Consider the following 20762-nt stretch of genomic DNA (forward strand, 5'->3'; position numbering starts at 1 on the left):
CGTTTGGCACCTGCTCCCTTGCAGCGGGTTCGACACGTCTGAGTCGGCTCACTCTGGCTGCCCTGGGGGATTCTGTCATTTTCACTTCCTCTGGCCCAGCCCCGCTTCCTCCCCGTTCCTTTAGGCGGCCAGGCAAAGGATAAGGTTACAACGGGGCGTGGCTGAACAGTTGCAACGCTAGCCAGAGGCAACACTTAATTTTAGGAAACACAGTCGGTTCCCCCCTTGGGCTCAGCGGAAGAGGCTGGATCAGTAGACCGACAAAGGCTAAAGAGAGCAGAGACACGTTCCAAAATTACTCCCTTTGCCAGGCCGGGACTGGGAGACTGACAGGCGAACCTCCCGTCTTCTTAGGCTACCTCTGTGCTAAGGATCAAGACGTAGGGATCCTCATCATGCCGGCCAAAAGTGGCCAGTTTGGGGAATTTAGCTGTTGTCTCTCTAATCTAACAAGCTTAGTTTCAACTTGAATAACCACTAGCACTCAATTTCGATTTTTTTTCAAGGCAGAAAGAGAGAGATCTCCCATCTGCTGGTTCACTCCCCCGAATGCCCACAACAGCCAGGGCTGGGCCAGGCCAAGGCCAAGGGGCCAGAAACTCAATCCAGGAGCTTAGCCAAACGATGGCATCCTGTACTGTTTAGTGATAGCCCCAAACTGTGTCTCCAGAGGATCTCCCATACAGCAAGCCCTGTGCTTGGCAGACAGGAAGGACCCGATAAACGTGAGCCAGAGCGCATTTCTGCTGTCATCCTATTGAAATAGGAGCTAGAATGCAAGACGGGGCCTTCTAGTCCTGACCCAAACAACCCCAGCTCTGCCACGCGTACTGCTGTGCCAGCCCTCATGGCGCTGGCATCTTGGAGTCAGCTGCCTCCTCCACCTTGAAGCTCTGGCAGGAGGGACCACCCCACCTCACCCCCATTCGGCATGCCCCTTGAGTGTGTTCAGTTTTGGCTTTGCTGATGTGAGAACCGTGGCATATCATCCAAGGCTGGATCCCTTCCAGTGTGTTGAACCCAGATGCGTGGCTTTTCTCCCAGGCTACACCGTTGTGTGAGAGCCGTCGGAGCGGTGTGCCTCCATCGTAACAGCCTGCCGAGGACCTGGGACCACAGCACGGGCGCATCCTGCCCCTGCAGGAGGCGCTGGGCAGCCCACGGCCGCCACTGCTTCCTGCACAGCTGATGGTGCAGATCAGCAAAGCAGCTCCGTTAAGACTGTCCTCGGTTTCCCTAAAGCCTAGGAGCTGGCCAGCCAGTGTCTCTTAAGAGGCGATTTCCAATCCGTAGAAGTCAGTGTCATGGCGGAACTGACAATCCAGGGAGGCTGACCAGCCAGTGCCCAGTACAAGCAGCGACGTGGTTCAGAGGAAAAGCCCTCATGGCAAGTCTTGAAGAGTTAGTGGTTTTCGAGAGTGTGGTAACGAGCAGCCCAGCCCAGCATAGCAGAGAATACCCGGCTGGCTGGATGCCAGCAAACCTAAATCCCCTGGGAGCTCCGTGACCTTGGGTGAGTCTGCTACAAGCCTCAGTCTCCTCATCTGTAGAATGGAGGCTTTGGCTCCTTCCGGTCCTCACATTCGGAGAAGTCCATGACCTTTTGTGGTGTCTCCCTGCGTGAGAAAAGGACCCGTGCTTTTCCCAGAGTAGCTTCGGCGTGAATGAAAAATGAGATGAGGGCATAGAAACATTGAGATACGCCAGAAGCAAGAGATTGCCCAAACTCACCCACCGACCTCAGAGTCCTCGTGCGTCAGCAGCTCCCTCCTTGGGCTCAATCTTCTCTCTCTTTTTAAAATGTATTTGAAATCCAGAGACATATAGAGATATTTCAGAGGCAGAGAGAGAGAGACTCCCACCTACTGGTTCACTTCCCCAGTAGCCGCCACAGCCAGGGCTGGGCCAGGCCGAAGTCGGGAGCCAGCACTCTGTCCAGGTCTCCCCTATGCATCAGCAGGGAGCTGGAGAGGGAGCAGAGTAGCCAGGACTCAAGCCGGCATTCTGATAAGGGCTGCGCCTCCAAGCAGCGGCTGTACTGCTGTACGACGCCCGCTCTCACATTCTGGCTTCCATCCGGCAGCAGATTCAAAAAGAGGATCATACAGAGGGTGCCCAAGACAGCAGGGGGCAGAAGTCATCTCCCTAGGCGACAAACCAGAGGCCCGATTTCCCAAAGCTGCATGCTGGGTAGCGGGAAGGCAAACCCGGCGCCGGGTTCCGCGGCTCCCAGCCAGCACAGCACCCCTCCCTCCCTGGCTGCAACAGTGACCTCAGACTCATCCCATTCTTCTCCCTACTTCGCTAAGTAGGATCAGACAGACAATTCTCATTGTGACATCGGAGACTGCGCTAGGAGGTCTGAGTATCAGAGGAGGGACTCCCAGGCGGGCAACAGCGTTGGTGCAGCGCTCTGAGCCCAACTTGCTGGTTCCTGAATTTGCAAAGAGCACGTGGTGCTCCAGGGCTGGCATCTGCACAGGTGTCATCTGAGCCTGTCCAAGCAAACTCACCAGCTCCCCTAGCAATCCAAGAGGGGAGAGGATCCCCACGTGGACGACTCCTTGATCCAAGACTCAGCAGCATAGTGGGGGAAGGGCACATGCTGGTGAACCCTCAGCCCAGACAGGTGCCACCCCCACCCTGGCTTGTTTTCTGATCCAAGGGCAGACTTAACATCTTTAAATTTCCTGTAGCGAAGTACTGGGCTGAATCATTTCAGCAAGGATTCTTGAGCGGCTCAGGACAGCGAGAGAAAAAGAACCAGACCAGGTACTGAGACTCAGCAAGTGCAGGCCAAGTCCTCCCAGGGAGAACGCCCACCGCACACTTCTCTCCTGGGGCCCAGCAGCTGTCTCTTGTTCTGATTAGATCCTGGGGCTTCAGATTCTCCTGAGGCTGTCTGGACGCCTCCTCCTAACGCCTCTCCCCAGCCGGTTCACCTGCTCACTCACTGAGCTGCACGCCTAGCACTGGGACACATGGAAGCTGTCTCCTCACCTCTGCAGCCTGCAAGCCCACCTCCCCAGATGGAGCAGGTGCTGGGGGACAGTGGTGCCTGGCTAGGCCATGGCATGGTCCCATGGGTGGAAGGAATCAGGTCACTTAGAGGATAGAGAGACCAGGCAATGGCAAACCAAACCAGGGCTCACCCAAGTCCTCCCCAGGGCAGCCTGAGTGCCTGATGACTGGCCACATTCCCACTGAAAGGACCTAAGTGTGGATATGCCGGGGGCCCCACGGGAGGCACGAAGGGACAGGACGCCTGACACACACTCCAAGAGAGACAAGGACAACAACTTGTTTTTTTTTCTTTTAATTATTTACCAGATAAAAAAAAGAAAAAATAGTGATTGTTTCTCTTCACCCCCAACATTTCCGTTTACCAAGGTCGAGTGGGAGAGACATTCATGGATCAGCGATTCGTGCTCCTTGCCTGGAGCAAATTCTTCCCCTCTGCTCTCTGCCGCCTGAAGCGGGAGGGACAGGGCAAAGGGCTCCAGGCAGATGTCCTGGCAGCTGGGCGGCACGGCGGCAGTGTGCCTGTCACCTTCCTTCTCCCCGCGGCCAGAGCACTCTTCATCCCCGGAAGCAGGAAGGCGGGACCGCGGGAGGCAGAGCCGGGGCAGCTCACGGCACATCTGGCAGCACGCCACGCCTGCTGCTTCTATTGCACATCCTGGCTCAGAGCCCTGGCCCTGAGGGCGGGCAACAGGTGAAAGGCTTTCCACACCCACACACAGGAGCTTGCCATGGCCACGCGCGGGAAGGGGAGGCGTGCCGTACGGCCTGTCTTGGGAAGCGCATACAACTTTTACACGAAGTGATTCCACGAGGGGCCCAAGGAAAACTTCGGCCTCTTTACAGCGGGATCTGGGGTTGGCCACCCTGGGGCCCTGTGGTCACCAGGACCTGTCCCTGCTGAAGTTCAGAAGCCCGAGAGCGACCCTACCCTGTGAGCAGGTGTTCTTCCGCACAAGATGGAAGAGGCAGCCGCACCAGGCACACAGCCTCCGACCGCCTGGACTCTGAGCCTCACGGGGATGACCTTGTTTTCTGAATACCTGGACGTCTGGACAACTGACCTTAGGGAAAGAGCGTGTTTCTCCATAGCGGGGCAGCTCTCGAATCTTCTGAAGAAAACTCTCGAGTGTTTGATTCTCAATCCCATAACCAATGGAAACAGAGCAGAGCAGGGTAAGCTGTTTAAGTGACATTACTGACAGACTCAATGCCTTTCAAAACCGTGGGGAGCGGGGCGGGGGCGGGGAGACTGGTTCTGATTTGGCCCAGCTGCACGTCTCCTCCATCACTGGCTGCAGGGAAGCTGGGGGGGAGACGACACCCACGAGGAGCGCAGGCGGTGGGGACCACGGGCACACGCAGCTGTGCAGATCCTGGCACGGCAGAGCTGAGAAGGCAGGTGCACCCCACGGCGCGGCTGGCGCAGGCCCGGTTTGTCCTGGACCAGGTGGAGGCTCGCTGGGCAGCAGCCAGGTAAACCAGAGCGGGTCTCCTTCCTCCTCTTCCCAACCAAATCCCAAAGTTTCTCCTTTAAATAATTATGTACACGCACACAAGCCTGTCTCTTTCACACGAGGGTCCTATAATGGCTTTAGAGAGTCGGTTCCAATTGCCTTTTTGGAGATTTACTGCTTGGGACCAAACCTGCAAAGAGAAGAAATGGCCGGGCACTACTACAGAAGATCTCCAGGCCAGAGGCACCCCGGTGGCTCAGGGACCAAGTCCTCACATTGACACCGACCCCCACCTCCCTCACAGGCCTGAGCTGGGCACAGTGGGCTGACCTGCGTCAGCTCAGTGCCTGGCTCCTCAAGTCCACCGGCAGGGCTGGGAAAGAGAGCCATACCTCCCTCTGACAAGGACAGTTTCTCCAGTTCGGCTTCAAGTTCGGCGTCTGAGATCCGAGGGTGAGGCACACTGTCGGCGGGAAGCGGCTTGGGGGCGCCGTCGGGCAGCTCCAGAGGGTCTTTGGTGGTGTCCTGAAGGAGGATGTCCAACTCCTTCTCCAGCTCCTCACTGTCGAAATCTGGAAAGACAGGGCCACGTGAGGACACGAACTGCAGGCCGGGGACAGCACCTGCGCCAGACAGAGAGGGGGAAGCTCAGGCAGTCACTTGTCCCCCAGGCAGAGCCAAGCCAGCAAGGAGGTCTACTTTGCTGCACAGTCCCACGGAAGGGGCTCTGCTTCCCCCCGTCCTTGAGCTGGGGCGGGGGGGGGGGGGGGGCTCAGTCCAGCCTACCAAGGAGGAAACAGAAACTCCCCCAGCTGCTCCTGCAGGTGAGCCCCCAGCAGAGGCCAGGGTGGGGCAGGCTGGCCTGCACCAGGAATAGCAAGTGCAAGTGCAAAGCCAGCACAGCACAGGGACGTGGAGTGCCCTTAGAAACAAAGGAAGCAGCGTACTCTCGACTCACCTATGCCATTGGTCACCCCACCAGCCAGAGTCTGCGAAACTTCATCCTGGGTGTCACACAGCTGCAAGAGACCAGCGCAAGGCCTTGACCCAGGAACAGAGCCCTGAGCACCTCCCAGTCTTAAGGGGAAAACTTGGCCTGGCTTCAAAGGAAGCTTCCTCACGCTCCCAAGGGCATGAGTCAAGTTTGGGAAAGGAGGACGAAGTCCACGGGGCCCTCCCTGTACCTCCTGGATCTGGTCGACGAGGCTCTCCGCCTTCTCCACGGTGACGTCCTTCATGGAGAGTTTCAGGGCTCCCACCCCAGCCTGGTAGGCGTGGAACACCTGAAGGACAAGCAGTTACCGATTCAGATGGCGAACATGTGGGAAAACACAGACCACATGGCTTCATCTCCAAGGGATCGCATTGGAGGTTTTGGCCACCCGAGCTCAATTCACGCTGCGTCCACTGAGGCTAAGCCCCCCGACAGGGACGGCGAAGGCAACCCCAGCCACATCCTGAAAGAGCCCAGGTCTCCTCCCTACAGCACAGCCCCTGGCAGGGCTGAGCGGTGCCTGCTGGAGCCAGGGCGGGGCCGGGCAGGGAGCGGCTACCATCTGATCGGTCTGGGAGGCGTAGATGCGGTCCAGGATGCCTTGCACGGTGTCCAGCTTGGCGTGCAAGGCCTCGATGCGCTTCTCCGTCCGCTGCCTGGCCTTCAGGGACCTCAGCGCCTAGGAGGGCACGGAGAGTCAGGTCAGGGCCGGACTGAGCAGCCCAGGGGGCACTCCCGCCTCTTCCCTCTCCATTGTAAAACAGGCTGGGGTGCCTGGAACGCCCAAGACCCTGCTCCCCCCGAGCACCAAGCAGTCTGCTCGCCAAGCTGCAGGGCCCCTCGCCCTCCCAGCCTGCACACTGCATTGTGGCAGGAGCGGCTGAGAACCCACCAGTTGCTTCTTTCCTGCTCGGCATGCTCGGCGGGCTTCCTCTTTACACCTGTGACACAAAGGGACAGGTCAAGGTGACTGGGCCACAAGATGGGGCGAGCAGGTCCTGGAGGGCCCCCCAGAGCGGCACTCATTAGGGGTTTCAATGTGAAGATCAAACCCATTCCACCCTAAGGCAAGAACACGATGCTCAGCTCAGGCAGCCCGCCATGACGCAGGTTCAGGCGTGTGCAGGTGGGAAGCCAGCGGGGCCCCTGCACGCATCTTCCCATGGTGGGAGGAAAGCAATCAATTCCTGGCGCCGTAATGACCTCGCCCCTGACACGACTGGGTTTCATTCAAGTTCTCACTCAGCACCTGCGGGTGCCCTTTTCAGAGGTCTCAGGGACCAGGGCCCTCCGGCACAGTCATCCAGGGGCAGGAGCAGGAGTCCCTGAGCGAGACCCCTGCGAAGGCGGAGACTCGCTCACTGCTGGGTTCCAGTCCCGAAGACAACGCCTGGCACGACAAACGCTGGCTGCCTGGCAGCAGGTGTGGGGCGTGTACGGCCAGCGTTAGCACTGTGCCCCCAGGCCAAGCAGGAGGCCCCTTTCATCCTCCCCCGTGAGAGTCTGTGTCCTCGTGAGCTCTGCACCAGGCCATCAGTGCTTCCGTACACAGCAAACACCACACGGACACCAGTGCTTCGAGGGCCGGCCAAGGTGGGAAGGCCCGCGGGCAGCGGTAGTTACCTCTCTGCTTCCTGGGATAAGGACTCCACCTTGCGCGAGAGAAGCTGCTCGCTCTGCATCAGCTGGTACACCCCGACATCCACATTGTTCACGGGCGAGACCTTGGCGTGTGGGCCCCGGGCGAACTTGACGATCTGGAGGCAGGGACCGGTTACTGAGGCCCCTCCCGCAGACGCCGGGACACCCCCGGCAGACACCCCGCGCCGCCGTACCTTCTCCCCGTTCTGCTCGAGCACGGTGACTCGCTTCTCCTTCTGCAGCTGCAGCAACACCAAGTAGAAGGTCCGCTCGTCCGGGCAGGAGTTCGCGCACAGGGTGCTCAGCTCCGCCAGGGCCACCACGGGGTGCGAGGAGAGCGGGGAGTTCTGGTACAGGCGGTACACCTCCTCGGCCTTTTCCTGTGGGGCAGCAAAGCAGGCCCCCCGTGAGCCCTGGCGCTGAGTCCAGAACCGTGACCGTGCAGGGGAAGCACGGGGCGCCCGGACCCATCCCCCATCATACGGCAGCTTCTTTTTTAAAGATGTGTTTATGTATTTGAGAGGGCGACAGAGAGGGAGGGACAGACAGACAGTGAACCATTCACTGGTTCTCTCCCCAAATGGGGCAGAAGCCAGGAGACTGGAATTCCATCCTGGTCTCCTACATGGGTGGCAGGGACCAGCTGCTTCCCCGGTGCGTTAGCAGGAAGCCGGATCGGAAGCACAGCAGCTGGGCTTGAGCGGGCACTCTGGTATCGGATGCTGACCACAAGGCTGGCAGATTAATCCACTGAGCCCAAACACCAGCCCCAAGCAGTGGCTTAAGAAGAAAAAGGCGTGTGTGTTGTTTTAAACCTGGGCTAACGTCTGGGGACTACGTATGAGATGTGGGACCGGAAACGCTGCAGCCAGCTCTGCTCTGGCTCTTCCCTCGACGACTTTACAATATCCTGAGCTCCGCAAGGGGAGAAGCAGGCAGTGACATGTGGGGGAACGGGGCAGGACCTGGAGGGTGGGCACGACGCCCCCCCAGCCCGAGTGACCCTGCCCTGGTCAGCCTCTCAGTGTCCCTCTCACGATCACAAGAGGGTGGATGAGCTGACTTCTAAATTCCCTTCCGATACCTCTCTAGACGTGGACACCACTGAGCCCATAGAGACTCTCGGGAGAGAGCATGTGGCCGACAGGCGGGAGTCGGCCAGTGAGAAGACTCAAGAAGCAACAGCTCCAAGAAGCGACGCCACTCTTCCCACATGCACGCACAGAGACAAATGTACTGAGGTACACGGAAGAGGCTAGGAAGACACAGGCAAGGCGCCTGGAGATCCAGAGGAAGACAGCTGTGGAGCAGAGTTCTGAAGTGGGAGTCGGTCACCAGCTGAGGCAGGAGCCAATCGTGCACCCTGTGTACGGACACAGGAGTCCACACCGTGCGTTTACCACACGGAGGGCCAGGGAGGGGCAGGAGTGTTTCGGTCCCTGTAAGCCGGGACATCTTCTACGTCACGCTTTGCTCTGCAAGCGGAGGCCAGCACCAAAGGGAACTGACAAGCCTTGATGGACAGTGAGCTGCCAGCTGACAAAGGACGCACTGCCGAGCCGGGAGTAGAGGCAGGGAGATCTTCTATGCAGAAGACATGGGGCTGCACAAGAGAACGTGTGGCCACAAGAACAGAGAAGGGGTGAGCCCAAGCAAAATGCAGAAGATACGACGGGCAGTCCCTGGCAGCTGGGTACAGGGCTGACGGAGAAAGGGGACCAGGCTCTGGCGTGATGGACTGGCAGATGTGACGCTAATAATTAGCAGCGAAAATACAGCAAAGACAAAGCAGGCCATTCTGATCTTGTTGCTTTGTGACGCCTGAGACTATCCAACAAGATATGCACAGCAGGTGACTGGATACGCCAATCTGAAGCTCAGAGAGACACCCGCACAGAAGCCAGAGCTGAAAGTCCTCGCGTCCACGTATGGACCCTGGGAGCCCGACAGGCGGAAGGAAGAGCAAGCGGCCCTCAAAACAGACCCAGGGGAGTGATGGGCGAGCCAAGGCAAACCTGCGGTGTCACACAAACAAAGGCAAGGGGAGATCTGAGGAAGCATCAAAGGCGGCACAGGAGTCCGACAGAGCCCAGGGGCTTCACTAGACGCGACGGCTCCAGCAGTCAGAGCACGAGGATGTCGGCACACAAACGGGCTAATGGCATCCATCGCCAGTACAAGCCACTGAGACAACTCAGTCCCCGTCTGCGAATACACAAAAATAGATACCCAAGTATTGGCATGTAAATTGGAAAAATGAAAGTACAAAGTAATTTTAGAAATACAGGCGAATAGGGGCCAGTGCTGCGGCGTAGTGGGTAAAGCTGCCATCTGCAGTGCCTGAGTTCCAGTTCGAGTCCTGGATGCTCCTCTTCCAATCCAGCTCTCTGCTATGGCCTGAGAAAGCGGTAGAGGATGGCCCAAGTCCTTGGGCCCCTGCGCCCATGTGGGAGACCCAGAAGAAGCTCCTGGCTCCTGGCTTCGGATCGTTGCAGCTCTGGCTATTGTGGCCAATTAGGGAGTGAACCAGTGGATGGAAGATCTCTCTCTCTCTCTCTCTCTCTCTGTGTGTGTAACTCTGATTTTCAAATAAATAAATAAATCTTTAAAAAAATACAGAAGAATATTCAATTAGGCTTGACATAAGAGATGCTTTCCAAAGCAAGCCCAGAAATTCAGTCACCATAAAGGAAAACCTGGGAAATCCGACCGCAGAGATATGAAAACTTTTGTACACTAAAAGGTGTCATAATTAAAAAGCCAGCCAGCAGCAGAGAAACAATATTTCCATCCCCAATACCAAATAAGTTACACTCACAAGTATCCATCTCTACCATGGAAAGAACTCTACAAATTAATAACAAAGGGGCCAGCGCCCTGGCAGATGGACGATCCCTCTCCCTCTGCAACTCTGCCTTTCAAACAAATAAGTAAATCTCCAAAACAATTTTAAAAAATAAAAATTAATATCAAAGACAAACAGGAAGCATCACTTTGGTCTATTAAATTGCAAAATTTAAAAGGCTGATGCTATCTGGTGCTAACAGAGACGCTGGGAGCCTAGTTAGTCTCTCTGAGACAGTCTGATGAAAGTGTACATTAGTACAAACTTTTGAAAAGTAATCTGGAAATTTTTGTTAAAACTTGGAAAGCAAATACGCCTTTCTAGAAATCAATTCCATTAAACAAATGTACGCACAATGCTGCCAGGAGCGTGTTTGTAATGGCAGAATGGAGAGAACGGAATGACTTCCCGTCCATCTGTGGGGAGATGGTTGTGTAGCCTGTCTGTGTAGCCATCAAGAATGAAGTAGACCTCACTGAGAAGGGCCTAGAAAGATGCTCACAATGAAGTGGAAAGAAAAAACAGGTTGGCATTCCGGCCCAGTTGGCTAAGCCGCCACTTACAAAGCCAACATCCCATGAGTGCTACTTTGGGTCTTGGCTGCTCCACTTCCGATGACCCAAGAACCTGGGCCCTGCCAGCCACGTGGGAGACTCGGGCTGAGTTCTTGGTTTCTGGTTCCAGTCTGGCCTAGACCCGGCTGGGGAGTGAACCAGCAGATGGAAGACCTCTCTCTCTCCCGCCGGGTCACTCCGCCTTTCAAATAAATCCATCAATCTCAGAAAGACAGAGAAAACAGCATGTTGCGACCAATTCCACTTCCTAAGGCAACAGAAGACGTGTGTAGGCACCTGGTTGGAAGCCGACATGTCCTCTCTCATTTAACCAGGATTTGCTGACTGCCCACCGTGTAGCCCGACTCTTCCTGGGATCCCAGAGCCCAGGGAGCCCCTCCCTTCCAGCAGCACAGAGGACAAACAAGGAAATACATAAGATCGACTTCTACGAAGTACATGGTTTGGTGGCCCCGCAGGGCTCAAAGGTTTGTCTCTCTGCCCGAATACAATAGCCGGACGCAATTCCAGCCTCCCCTGACTCCGTCTCCACCTTGCGCTCAAGGGTGCAAAAGCACATCTGTGGGGAGCCAGGGATCCATCTCTGACTCCAGGTGGGTGATGGGGTGATGTGTGGGGCAGCAAAGAGGACCTAAGCTCGGATCAGACCGTCAAGCGATCCCGCAGTCTCTGGAGCTCAAGGCACTGGCTAGGGGATAATCGCAGTGAGAAGAGGCACCCCAAGGAAACATGTGGCGCTCAGTGAAAAGTCCTGAGCGTCGGGGGTCCAGGGAGAGTCAGGTAGACCCTGGGGACCGCCTCAACCTGAGGCACAGAGTGCTGGGGCCCAGGGAGGTGAGGAGACATGGGTGACTCCCCTGAGGGAGTGATTCTGAGCTGGCTCCAGCTACATGGAAGCTTCCTGAGCTACACAAGGCCCTAAGCTGGGCTTGGTTTGTAACTCTTGAGAATAACTACAAGGGCCACATTGTGGCACAGTGGGTAAGCTGCAGGTTGCGACGTCGGCATCCTACACAGAACCGATTCAAGTCCCAGCTGCTCCACTGCTGATCCAGCTCCCTGCTAGTGCATCTGGGAAAGCGGCAGAAGATGGCCCAAATACTTGGGTCCCTGTACCCACGTGGGATAGCTGGGTGGAGTTCCAGGCTCCTGGCTTTGGTCTGGCAACCCTGGCTGCTGCAGCCATTTGAGGAGTAAACCAGCTGATGGAAGATCTCTCTCTGTCCCTTTTGCCTTTCAAACAAATAAACAAAGCTTTAAGGAAAAAAAGCACTACTGTCTTCAGTGTCCTTCTGCCTCCTGGTGTCCGGTCCACTTTGCAGACGCAGACACACACACACACACACACAAGTCTCCACACCCTGTCCACAGTGGTGTTGGTGCAGCGCTGGGGCTGGGGCAGGTTTGCACTGGGTTGTGGAGTGGAGGCGGAGACAGTGGTGCCAACAAAGGCTGGTCAAGGAGAGTGAGAGAGCAGTGACTAGGCAGGAGCCCAAGCACACAGCAGAGGTGATGTGATGGGAAAAACTTGAGTGTATGTGCAGGCTAAAGGAGAATATAAATGGGAGAGAGGGGCCAGCACTGTGGCAGCGGGTAAAGCCACCGCCTGCAGTGCTGGCATCCCGTATGGGTGTGGTTTCAAGTGCCGGCTGCTCCACTTCTCATCCAGCTCTCTGCTGTAGCCTGGGAAAGCAGTAGATGGCCCAAGTGCTTGGGCCCCTGCACCCACGTGGGAGACCTGGAGAAAGCGCCTGGCTCCTGGCTCCTGGCTTCGGATAGGCACAGTTCCAGCCATTGTGGCCAGTTGAGGAGTGAACCAGTGGATGGAAGACCTCTCTCTCTCTCCCTCTCTGCCTCTCCTCTCTGTGTAACTCTGTCTTTCAAATAAATAAATCTTTAAAAATTTTGGGAGGGAAATGGAACACACAGAGTGAGAGGCCTCCTGACAGGACAAGGAGACAGACTCGAGAGCACACAGGGGACAGGGGAAGACACTTCTCCCACGGAGCCAAGGGAGAGATGGACTCAGAGGAGGCTGAGCTCGAGGTGGAAGGGCCGCATACTGGAGGCCTGGCCCGGGAGACTCACCTGCTCAGTGAAGTGCCTGCAGAGTCAAGGCAGGAGAATGACAGAGGGGAGAGGACCAGAGACTCTGGGGGCCCCCAAGGCCGGGCACAGGGCCTCTGCCCAGCAGGGAGGATCTGCTGGGTGTCTCCTGGTGTGGACCACGGCAGACGCAAAGGCGCTGGGGTCCTGAGCAGGGAGTCAGTGCAGCCATCAGGAGAGCGGGCCCCGAGGAAGCTGCCTGAGCAGGGGGAAGGGATCAAGGCCCCCAGAGGGCCTTGTGGAGGCAGAAGGGCGAGGAGGGCGGAGGGCAGACGGATGAGGAGGGGGACGCAGGTGGACAGCAGAAAAGCTGGGTCTCCTGCACTGATCTGGGGGGCACAGCTGAGAGCCACGTGGTCCTCACAAATCCTGAGACACCCTCATCCAACTGCAGGAGGCAAAGCAGTTCCTACACCGCAGCTCACCATTCAGGCCTCCAAACGCCAGGGAAGGATCAGCGTCACTGGCCACTCCAGACAGAGGACCAGCCCTGAAACGGGAGAGTCTGACAGACGCGGCATGAGCAGTGTGCCCTGGGAAGCACCCAGCTACCGGCCATGAGGCCCCTGCCCCACCCCAGAGGACACTCGGGCCTCGCCCTCGGAGCACCCACCTTCAGCAGCTCCACGGCCACCAGCACCTCCTCGGCCGGGACCTTGTTATCCCCCAGCACGTTAGAGAGGGTCCACTTGAGGGGCTTCAGCAGGAAGACTCCGACCCCCCAGGAGATCCAGCTGCTGTCCACACTGGCCATGAAGTCTGACTCCCGCTGCAGCTCCCCTCGGCTGCAGGAGACAAAGAGAAGGCCGTGTGGCAGCACTGAATGCGAGGTCCCGGTCCAGCCCCCACGGGCAGAGTTCATGCTCCGCATGAGCATTTATGAGGCTCCTACTGTGTGCCTGCCGCTGTGAGCAGCAGCACTCTTGCTACTCCAGCAGCAAGCCTCATGACAACTCGGCACGATGGCTGGGGTCGGAGGCATCTTCACTGAGGAGGAACAAGGAGCGAGGCCAATCCAAACCACGATCTGCCCACGCCCTCCTCGCGCCCCACAGGCACACAAGGCTCCTGGGCCAATGCTGACCCTCAGCTAGGCGGGAGACGGGAGGTACGCGTGTATCGGTACCAGAAATAATGCGAGCAGCTCAATCTACTGACTGCACACCATGGGCCCAGTCGCTACGCTGAGGGCTGTCTTCAAACCCTCACAACAAGCCTAGGCGCCCTGATCATCAGCATTTTGTAACTGGCCAAACTGATGGGCGTCCCAGACAAGCCCACCCCTGGGCTGGCCTGGTCTCGTCCCTCCCCCTGCCCCACGGGGGGCTGGAACTCAACGTTCTCCACCTACACCTTCTCGGGATGGACTGTCACAGTGTCACCCCGTGTGAAGGTTCGGGGGACAAACGCAGAAAAGCAGCCTCAGAAAAAGCAGAAACTGGGAGGAAAACAAAACAAAACCAGAGTTGACTGCCTGCTTCCTGCTCTGAGGGAGGCCCCGTGCGGGGCTGGGCTCAGCACCTGCACAGCTCAAGCGCAAAGCCCTCAGCACCCTGAACACCTGTGGCCCTATCCGGGTCCTCAGGTGTAACCTGCCGCGCAAACCTAACCAAGTGACCTGAATCTGCCACTCGGGTTCTTTCTCCGCCTGGCCAGCCCAAACGGTGTGAGCCGGGCATGTACAGGCTGCACAGTGCTGTTCTGTGAGCTACCCTGTGCTTGCGGCCACTCACCTGCAGACCCTGCAGGGCCCCGAGGTGCCCCACAAAGCCTCACCCGCCGTGGCGTCCCCTGCGCTCCACACAGCCCCCGATCAAGGGCCAAACGCATGACCCGGGCCGGGGCTGCCCCCTCCCCAGCTGTGCCCGTCCATAAACCCTGCCTGGATCTGAGACCTCCTGCCCGGGCTTCCACCCGAAGTCGGACACAGCGGGACCCCAGCCCAGACACATCACCGCCACCTCCGCCAGGCTTGCTTTGAGCCTCGCCGCCCGGAAGCCACAGAATAGGACTTCCCGGGCCCCCCAACAGCTGCCCGGGCCGTCCCCGCTCCTCCCTCCAAACACCCGCAGCCCGGCCCCGCCGCCCGCTGACCACTCCGCACGCCGCGCCGGGCGAGCCCAGGCCCCCGGCCGCCCGCCCCGCCCGGCCCGGCCCGCCCCTCACCGCAGCAGGTCCTGCAGCACCGTGGCCAGCCCCAGCGGGACGCTGCCCTTGCGCTGAAAGGCCTCCTGCAAGTCCCGCAGACGCAGGCGCACCACCCCCTGGCGGCGGCTGTGGCTCAGCACCAACGGCGCCCAGAAGCCCATCTTGCTGTCCCAGTCGGTGCTGTTCACCTCGCGACTCCTCTTGAACGCGGAAAACAGGAAGGACATGCGCTCCTCATCCTCCTCCCACTCGGGGGGCAGCAGGCCCGCCGGGTCTCCCCCGGCCGGCGCCTCGGCCTCCCGCTCCGGGGACCACATCGGAACCCCAGCCCCGCCAAGGCCCCGAACACAGCCCTGGACCTGGTCCCCTTCCGCCCAAGTCCCCTCTCGGCTTCCGTTCCTCGAACACCGCCTCCTCTTCTGTCATCGCGTCACCGCCGCCCGCGGCGTGAAATAAGTCCTTCACGTCCTCAGGGCGCAGGCGTCGCGCTGTCCTCCTTCGGCCAGGAGGCGGGATGATGACGTTATGTTCGGAGAGACACAGAGCGCTTGCGCCGACCCCCTCCTGCCGCGCTCTTTGTGAGGAACGGGGCGCTTTGCGCGTGCGCGACGAGTAGGCGCGCGTTGCGCCCCTTGTTGAATTATGGTGTGGAGCGAAAGCGCTCTAGAGAGAGAAATGAGTGGCTTCGGGGGTTGGGAGTGGCGGTAGCTCCCGGGTCAGGTATGTGGTTACACAGAGGTGTATCTCCACTGACATTTCTGGCTCATTTACTGTTTCCCCAAGCATGACAACCCTGTGGAGTTAGGTTTGGGGACTGTCTCCATGTTGCAGAAGGCAAGATGGTATTGATTTGTACTGTTATTGTAAGTGTGGTGAAGAACATTCCTAAAAAGAATAGTGTGAGATGTAAGAAAATAAGTTGAGCCCTAAAAAGCACAATTTTCCAGAAGGTTTTTTTTTTTTTTTTTTTTTTTTTTTTTTTTTTTAGATCTATTTGAAAGGCAGAGAGAGAGAGAGAGTTCGAATTTTCACCGGCTGGTTCACTCCCCAGTGGCCCCGGGGAAGCCGGGAACTTGGAACTCCATCCGGGTCTCCCACATGAGTGGCAAGGACTCGAGGGCTTGGGCCATCCCTCGGATGCCAGGCACATGAGCAGGGAGCTGGATCAGAAGTGGGGCAGCCAGTACAAGATGGCGGCTTACCCTCTGTGCCACACACTGGCTCCAGAAACATCCCTTCCATGTTGTCATGCCCATTGAAACAGCTGGTTGGCTTCTGCTGGAAGACGACCAAGTGGTTTCCCACCCCGTGTCACAGGAAGCAACCGCTCACGAGTGGTAGAAGAATTCACCAGAGCAATGTGGTAGGGTGAGCAGTTAGGCTGATGGAGGGACATGCTACCTGGGAGCAGCAGAGAGGGGAGCCAGAGGCTGGCTGTCACAGCATGGACTCCAGTCTGAGGTGTGTACCTGTAACAGGGGTCCCTGTTTGGTTAGAGTGACTTTTTTCCCATGATCCAACAGGTTTTCCCATGATCCAACAGGTTTTCCCATGTAGGTGATTTTCATTTCTGCACAAGGGTGGGGAGCCTCCAACACCCTTAGTTTGGGGACTTTCCCAGTGCCCTGGGGCAGCCCTCCACACCTTGGTTTCCTGTCTGATTTAATTAAAATAGTTCTACACCTGAGCATTTTCAGGAGCGCAGAGTTTGGGCCTGAGGCTGCTTGCACTTGAAAGTGCCATAGGTTCTGGACGTCTCCAGGCTGGAAAAGTTTCTGGGAACAATGGAGAACGGAAGAAGAGCAAGCTCTTTGTCACCTCGGGGGTTTCACTCCTATGCTGTGCCACTCCCCTGCATGACTGTTTTATCCTTGAAGTCACCTCTCACAATGGCCTTGTCTGAACCACCCTATTTAAAATGACATCATGGAGTTTTAGAAGGGATGGGTCACGTTGGCAGCACCTCCTGATTGATCTGAACATCACAAACAGAGCGACAAACAGACATCATGTGCCCCTGAAGGGATATAACAGGAAGCACAGAGAGCCATTTGTGAAATTTCTTTTCAAGAATGTTGAACCTGGGGCTGGCGCTGTGGTAAAGTGAGTTAAGTCCTCACTTGGGAGGCCGGCGTCCATAGAGGAGTGCTGGTTCGAGTCCTGGCACTTCTTTGCTCTAGTGCTTTTTTTTTTTTCTTTTTGACAAAGTTGTAGACACAGAGAGAGAGAGACAGAAAGCAGAGAGCTGGACTGGAAGAGGAGCAACTGGGACTAGAACTGGCGCCCATATGGGTTGCCGGTGCCACAGGCGGAGGATTAACCAAGTGAGCCACGGTGCTGGCCCGAGTCCTGGTGCTTGTAATCTAGCTTCCTGCTAAGGTGCCTGGGAAGGCAGCAGATGATGGCCCAGTATACGAGTCCCTGCTAGCCATGTGGGACACCAGGATGGAGTTCCTGGGTCCTGGCTGCAGCCTGCTCCAGCCAAGACTGCTGCCGTTATTTGGGGAGTGAATCAGCAGATAGAAGATTGATCTCTCTCTATCCCTCTCTTCTCTCTGCCTTTCAAATAAATACTTTTTTTAAAAATTGAATCTGAATCTGATTAAGTCATAGATCTGAGTACTAGTTTATGGAGGAGTAAAAAAGTATATAAATATGGAGTCAGCATTGTGATATAGTGGGTAAAGCTGCCACTTGTGATGCCAGTGACCCCATACGGCTGCCGCTTTGTGTCCTGGCTGCTCCACTTCCAATCCAACTCCCTACTCGTGGCCTGGGAAAAGCAGTGGAAGATGGTCCAAAGTACTTGGGCCTCTGCTTCCCTCATGAGAGACCTGGTAGATGCTTCTGTCTCCTGGCTTCAACCTGACCCAGCTCTGGCCATTTCAGCCATCTAGGGGAGTGAACCAGTGAATGGAAGATCTTTCTCTGTCTCTCCTTCTCTCTCTGTAACTTTGCCTTTCAAATGAATAAGTAAACCTTTCAAATATATATAATAGATACATATTATATTTATATATGTACATATATAATATGTATATTGTGTACATATACATATTTATCATCTATCTATCTATCTATCTATATATAGAAAGAGAGAGTAGAAGAATTAGTTAAGTGAAAATGGAGGTTGCATTCAGCAACATCCAGCCTGTGGGAAATACTACCTGAGAATGACCTTGTTTCATTAACAAATAATGTCAACCGAGACGTAAGGTGCACTGTGCAGACTTGATTGGACCCTGTTTTCACAGTGAATCATAAAAACTCATCCATGGGACAGTTAGATAATTTCACTATTACCTGGACACTTAATGATATAAGTGAATGATTTAAAGGCACTTGCATGGTGGTTATGTTTTATTAAAAATGTCTATATTTTGAAGATACATCTGATTTTTTTGTAGGTGAAACTATTACCATCCTGTTTTTTATTTTTAGTGGATTGGTAGGTTTTTAAAAATTATTTATTTATTTATTTTGAAAGAGTTACAAAGAGAGAAGGAGAGACACAAAGAGATCTTCCATTCACTGGTTCCTGCCCCAGTGCTGTAATAGCCAGCACTGGACCAGGCAAAAGCCAGGAGCCTGGAGCTTCATCTGAGTCTCCCATGTGGGTGGCAGGGTCCCAAATACATGGGCCATCTTCCACTGGTTTCCCAGACTTCCCCATGGAGCTAGATAGGAAGTGGAGCAGCTGGGACACGAACCGGTGCCCGTATGGGATGCCATCATAGTAGGCATCTGCTTTACCTGCTTATGCCATGACACCAGCCCCCAAACTATTACCTGCCAAAAGTGAATCCACTTCTTGGTAAGTTGAAGTCCAAAACTCTACTAAAAGCAGTCATCACCCAACGTAATCTGTTTGTAGCCAATAGAGACCATCAGAATCATTTCCACAGCTCTGGCTCCCCAAGCAAGGGAAATCAGAGACTTCTTTGGAGTGGGGCATGGATGTTCAAAAGGGGGAGTTTTGACCTTATGGGCAGAGGCAGGTATCACATGGCAATGAGTCTTAAGCTCCTCATGGGCAGACATCTTAGCCTTCACAACAAGCCAAAGGGGGCAGGCCTTTGACACAGCAGTTAGAATAGCACTTGGGCACTTGGCCCCTGCGTTCTCCATCAGAATGCTGACGTTTGATACCCAGCTCTGCTTCCAATTCCAGCTCCCTGCTAATGCTGGCCCTGGAAGGAAGCAGGGGATGGCTCAATTGCTTGGGTCCCTGCTACCTGTGTAGCAGACCCAGATTGAATTCTGTATTCTTGGCTTCAGCCTGACCTCAGCTGGGTCTGTTGCAGGCATTTGGAGAGTGAGCCAACAGATGAAGTTCTCTCTCTCTCTCTCTCTCCCTCTTCCTCTCCCTCTCCCTCTCCCTCTTCCTTTCAAATACTTTGAAAAATTAATGTCAACACTGAACCAAGGATGACTTTTGGATACCTTGTGATCATCTGCCTGGGGGGCTGTTCTTGTAGAGACTAGACCTGTTCAGGGTGGGTGGTGACTGTGTCTCTCTGTAGAGCACAACTGAACACAGCTTTGAAAGGTGCTTTAGGGCTTCGAAGTGAACATGAGTCAGGATAAAGGCTTTTGAGCAGCTGATGACAAAACTTTATGATATTTGGGATAGAAGTTTGAGTAGGGAAAAGTCCAGAGTATATACATTTTGCACTCTTGTGTTCAGCACACAGCCTGGCATTAGGTGTCATTCTGTTTATTTTTTTAAAAGACTTATTTATTTATTTGAAAGGCAGAGTGACCGAGAGACGGGGTAGAGAGGAAGAAAGACAGAGAAATAGAGAGATCTTCCATCCACTGGTTCACTCCCCAAATGCCCACAACAGCCAGGGCTGCACCAGAATAAAGCCAGGAGCCTGGAACTCCATCTGGGTCTTTGAACTGGGTGGCAGGACCCCAGGAACCTGGGCCATTTTCCACTGCCTTCCCAGGTACATTAGCAGTGAGCTGGATCAGAAGCAGAGTGGCTGTAGCCGAAGCTGTGGTGTAGCAGGTAAAGCTACCACTTGCAGTGCTGGAATCCCATATGGGCGCCCATTTGTGTTCTGGCTGCTCCACTCCCAATCCAGCTCTCTGCTATGGGAAAGCAGTAGAAGGTGACAAAAGTGTTTGGGCCCCTGCACCCATGTGAAAGACCCAGAAGAAGCTCCAGGCTTCTGGCTTCAGACTGGCCCAGTCCTGGCTGTTAGGGTTAGGGTTAGGGTTAGGGTTAGTGTTAGTGTTTGGGGAAGTCAATCAGTGAATGGAAGATCTCTTGTTCTTGATCTTTGTGTGTGTGTTTCTCTTTACCTTTCAAATGAATAAAAATACATTATTCAAATTTTTTAAAAACAATAAGGAGATACCAGTATGCACCTATTAGAATGGCAAAAATCCAAAATACTTATTATGCTTAATTCTAGCAAGGTTGGGGAAACAAGAACTTTTCATCCATTGCTGGTGGGAGTGCAAACTGGTACAGCTACTTGGAAGACAGCTTGGCAGTTTTCCTCCAAAGTAACCCTTCTCTTACCAAGCAATACAGGAATCGTGCTCTTTTGTATTTACACAAATGAATTAAAAACCTCTGTTCCCACAAAAACCTGCACACAGATGTTTATAGCAAGTTTATTCATAATTTCCAAAACTTGGGAGCAACCAAGATGTCCTTCATTCAGTGAATGGATCAATAATTGTGATATATCCAGGTGACGGAGTACTTCTTAGAAGAATCAAACAAACCATAAAGAGACACGGAGGAAACCTTAATGTGTATTACTAAGTGAAAGACACCGATCTGAAAAGACTACATACTAAATGATTTAATTACATTCTGGAAAAGGAATAACTATGGAAACCGTAAAAAAAGATCAGTGGTGACCAGAGGTTAAGGTAGATGAATAGTAACACTGAGGAGTTGTAGGCAATGAGACTGCTCTGTTTGATGCTACAGTGGTGGATATGAGTTGTCATAC

General features: G+C 55.0%; 1 protein-coding gene across 3 annotated transcripts; it reads right to left on the reverse strand.

Annotated features, from left to right (window-relative positions):
* Window positions 1-3300: 3300 nt before the first annotated feature.
* On the reverse strand, window positions 3301-15186 carry CHMP7 (charged multivesicular body protein 7). Of its 3 annotated transcripts, none has more exons than XM_062199374.1 (10): window positions 14806-15185; window positions 13253-13424; window positions 7308-7493; window positions 7096-7229; window positions 6365-6413; window positions 6032-6151; window positions 5663-5761; window positions 5437-5497; window positions 4871-5050; window positions 3301-4668 (listed from the first exon to the last, which is right to left on the reverse strand). In XM_062199374.1, exons 1-10 carry the CDS (start codon window positions 15102-15104, stop codon window positions 4616-4618), a joined length of 1353 nt encoding a protein of 450 aa, XP_062055358.1. In that variant the 5' UTR covers window positions 15105-15185; the 3' UTR covers window positions 3301-4615. The 3 variants fall into 3 exon arrangements, with proteins under 3 accessions (XP_062055358.1, XP_062055359.1, XP_062055360.1); XM_062199375.1 differs by having other exon boundaries at window positions 14976-15111; XM_062199376.1 differs by lacking the exon at window positions 5437-5497 and having other exon boundaries at window positions 14806-15186.
* Between the last annotated feature and the right edge of the window lie 5576 nt (window positions 15187-20762).

Source organism: Lepus europaeus, chromosome 8 (genome assembly GCF_033115175.1).
Source record: "Lepus europaeus isolate LE1 chromosome 8, mLepTim1.pri, whole genome shotgun sequence".
NCBI lineage: Eukaryota > Metazoa > Chordata > Mammalia > Lagomorpha > Leporidae > Lepus > Lepus europaeus.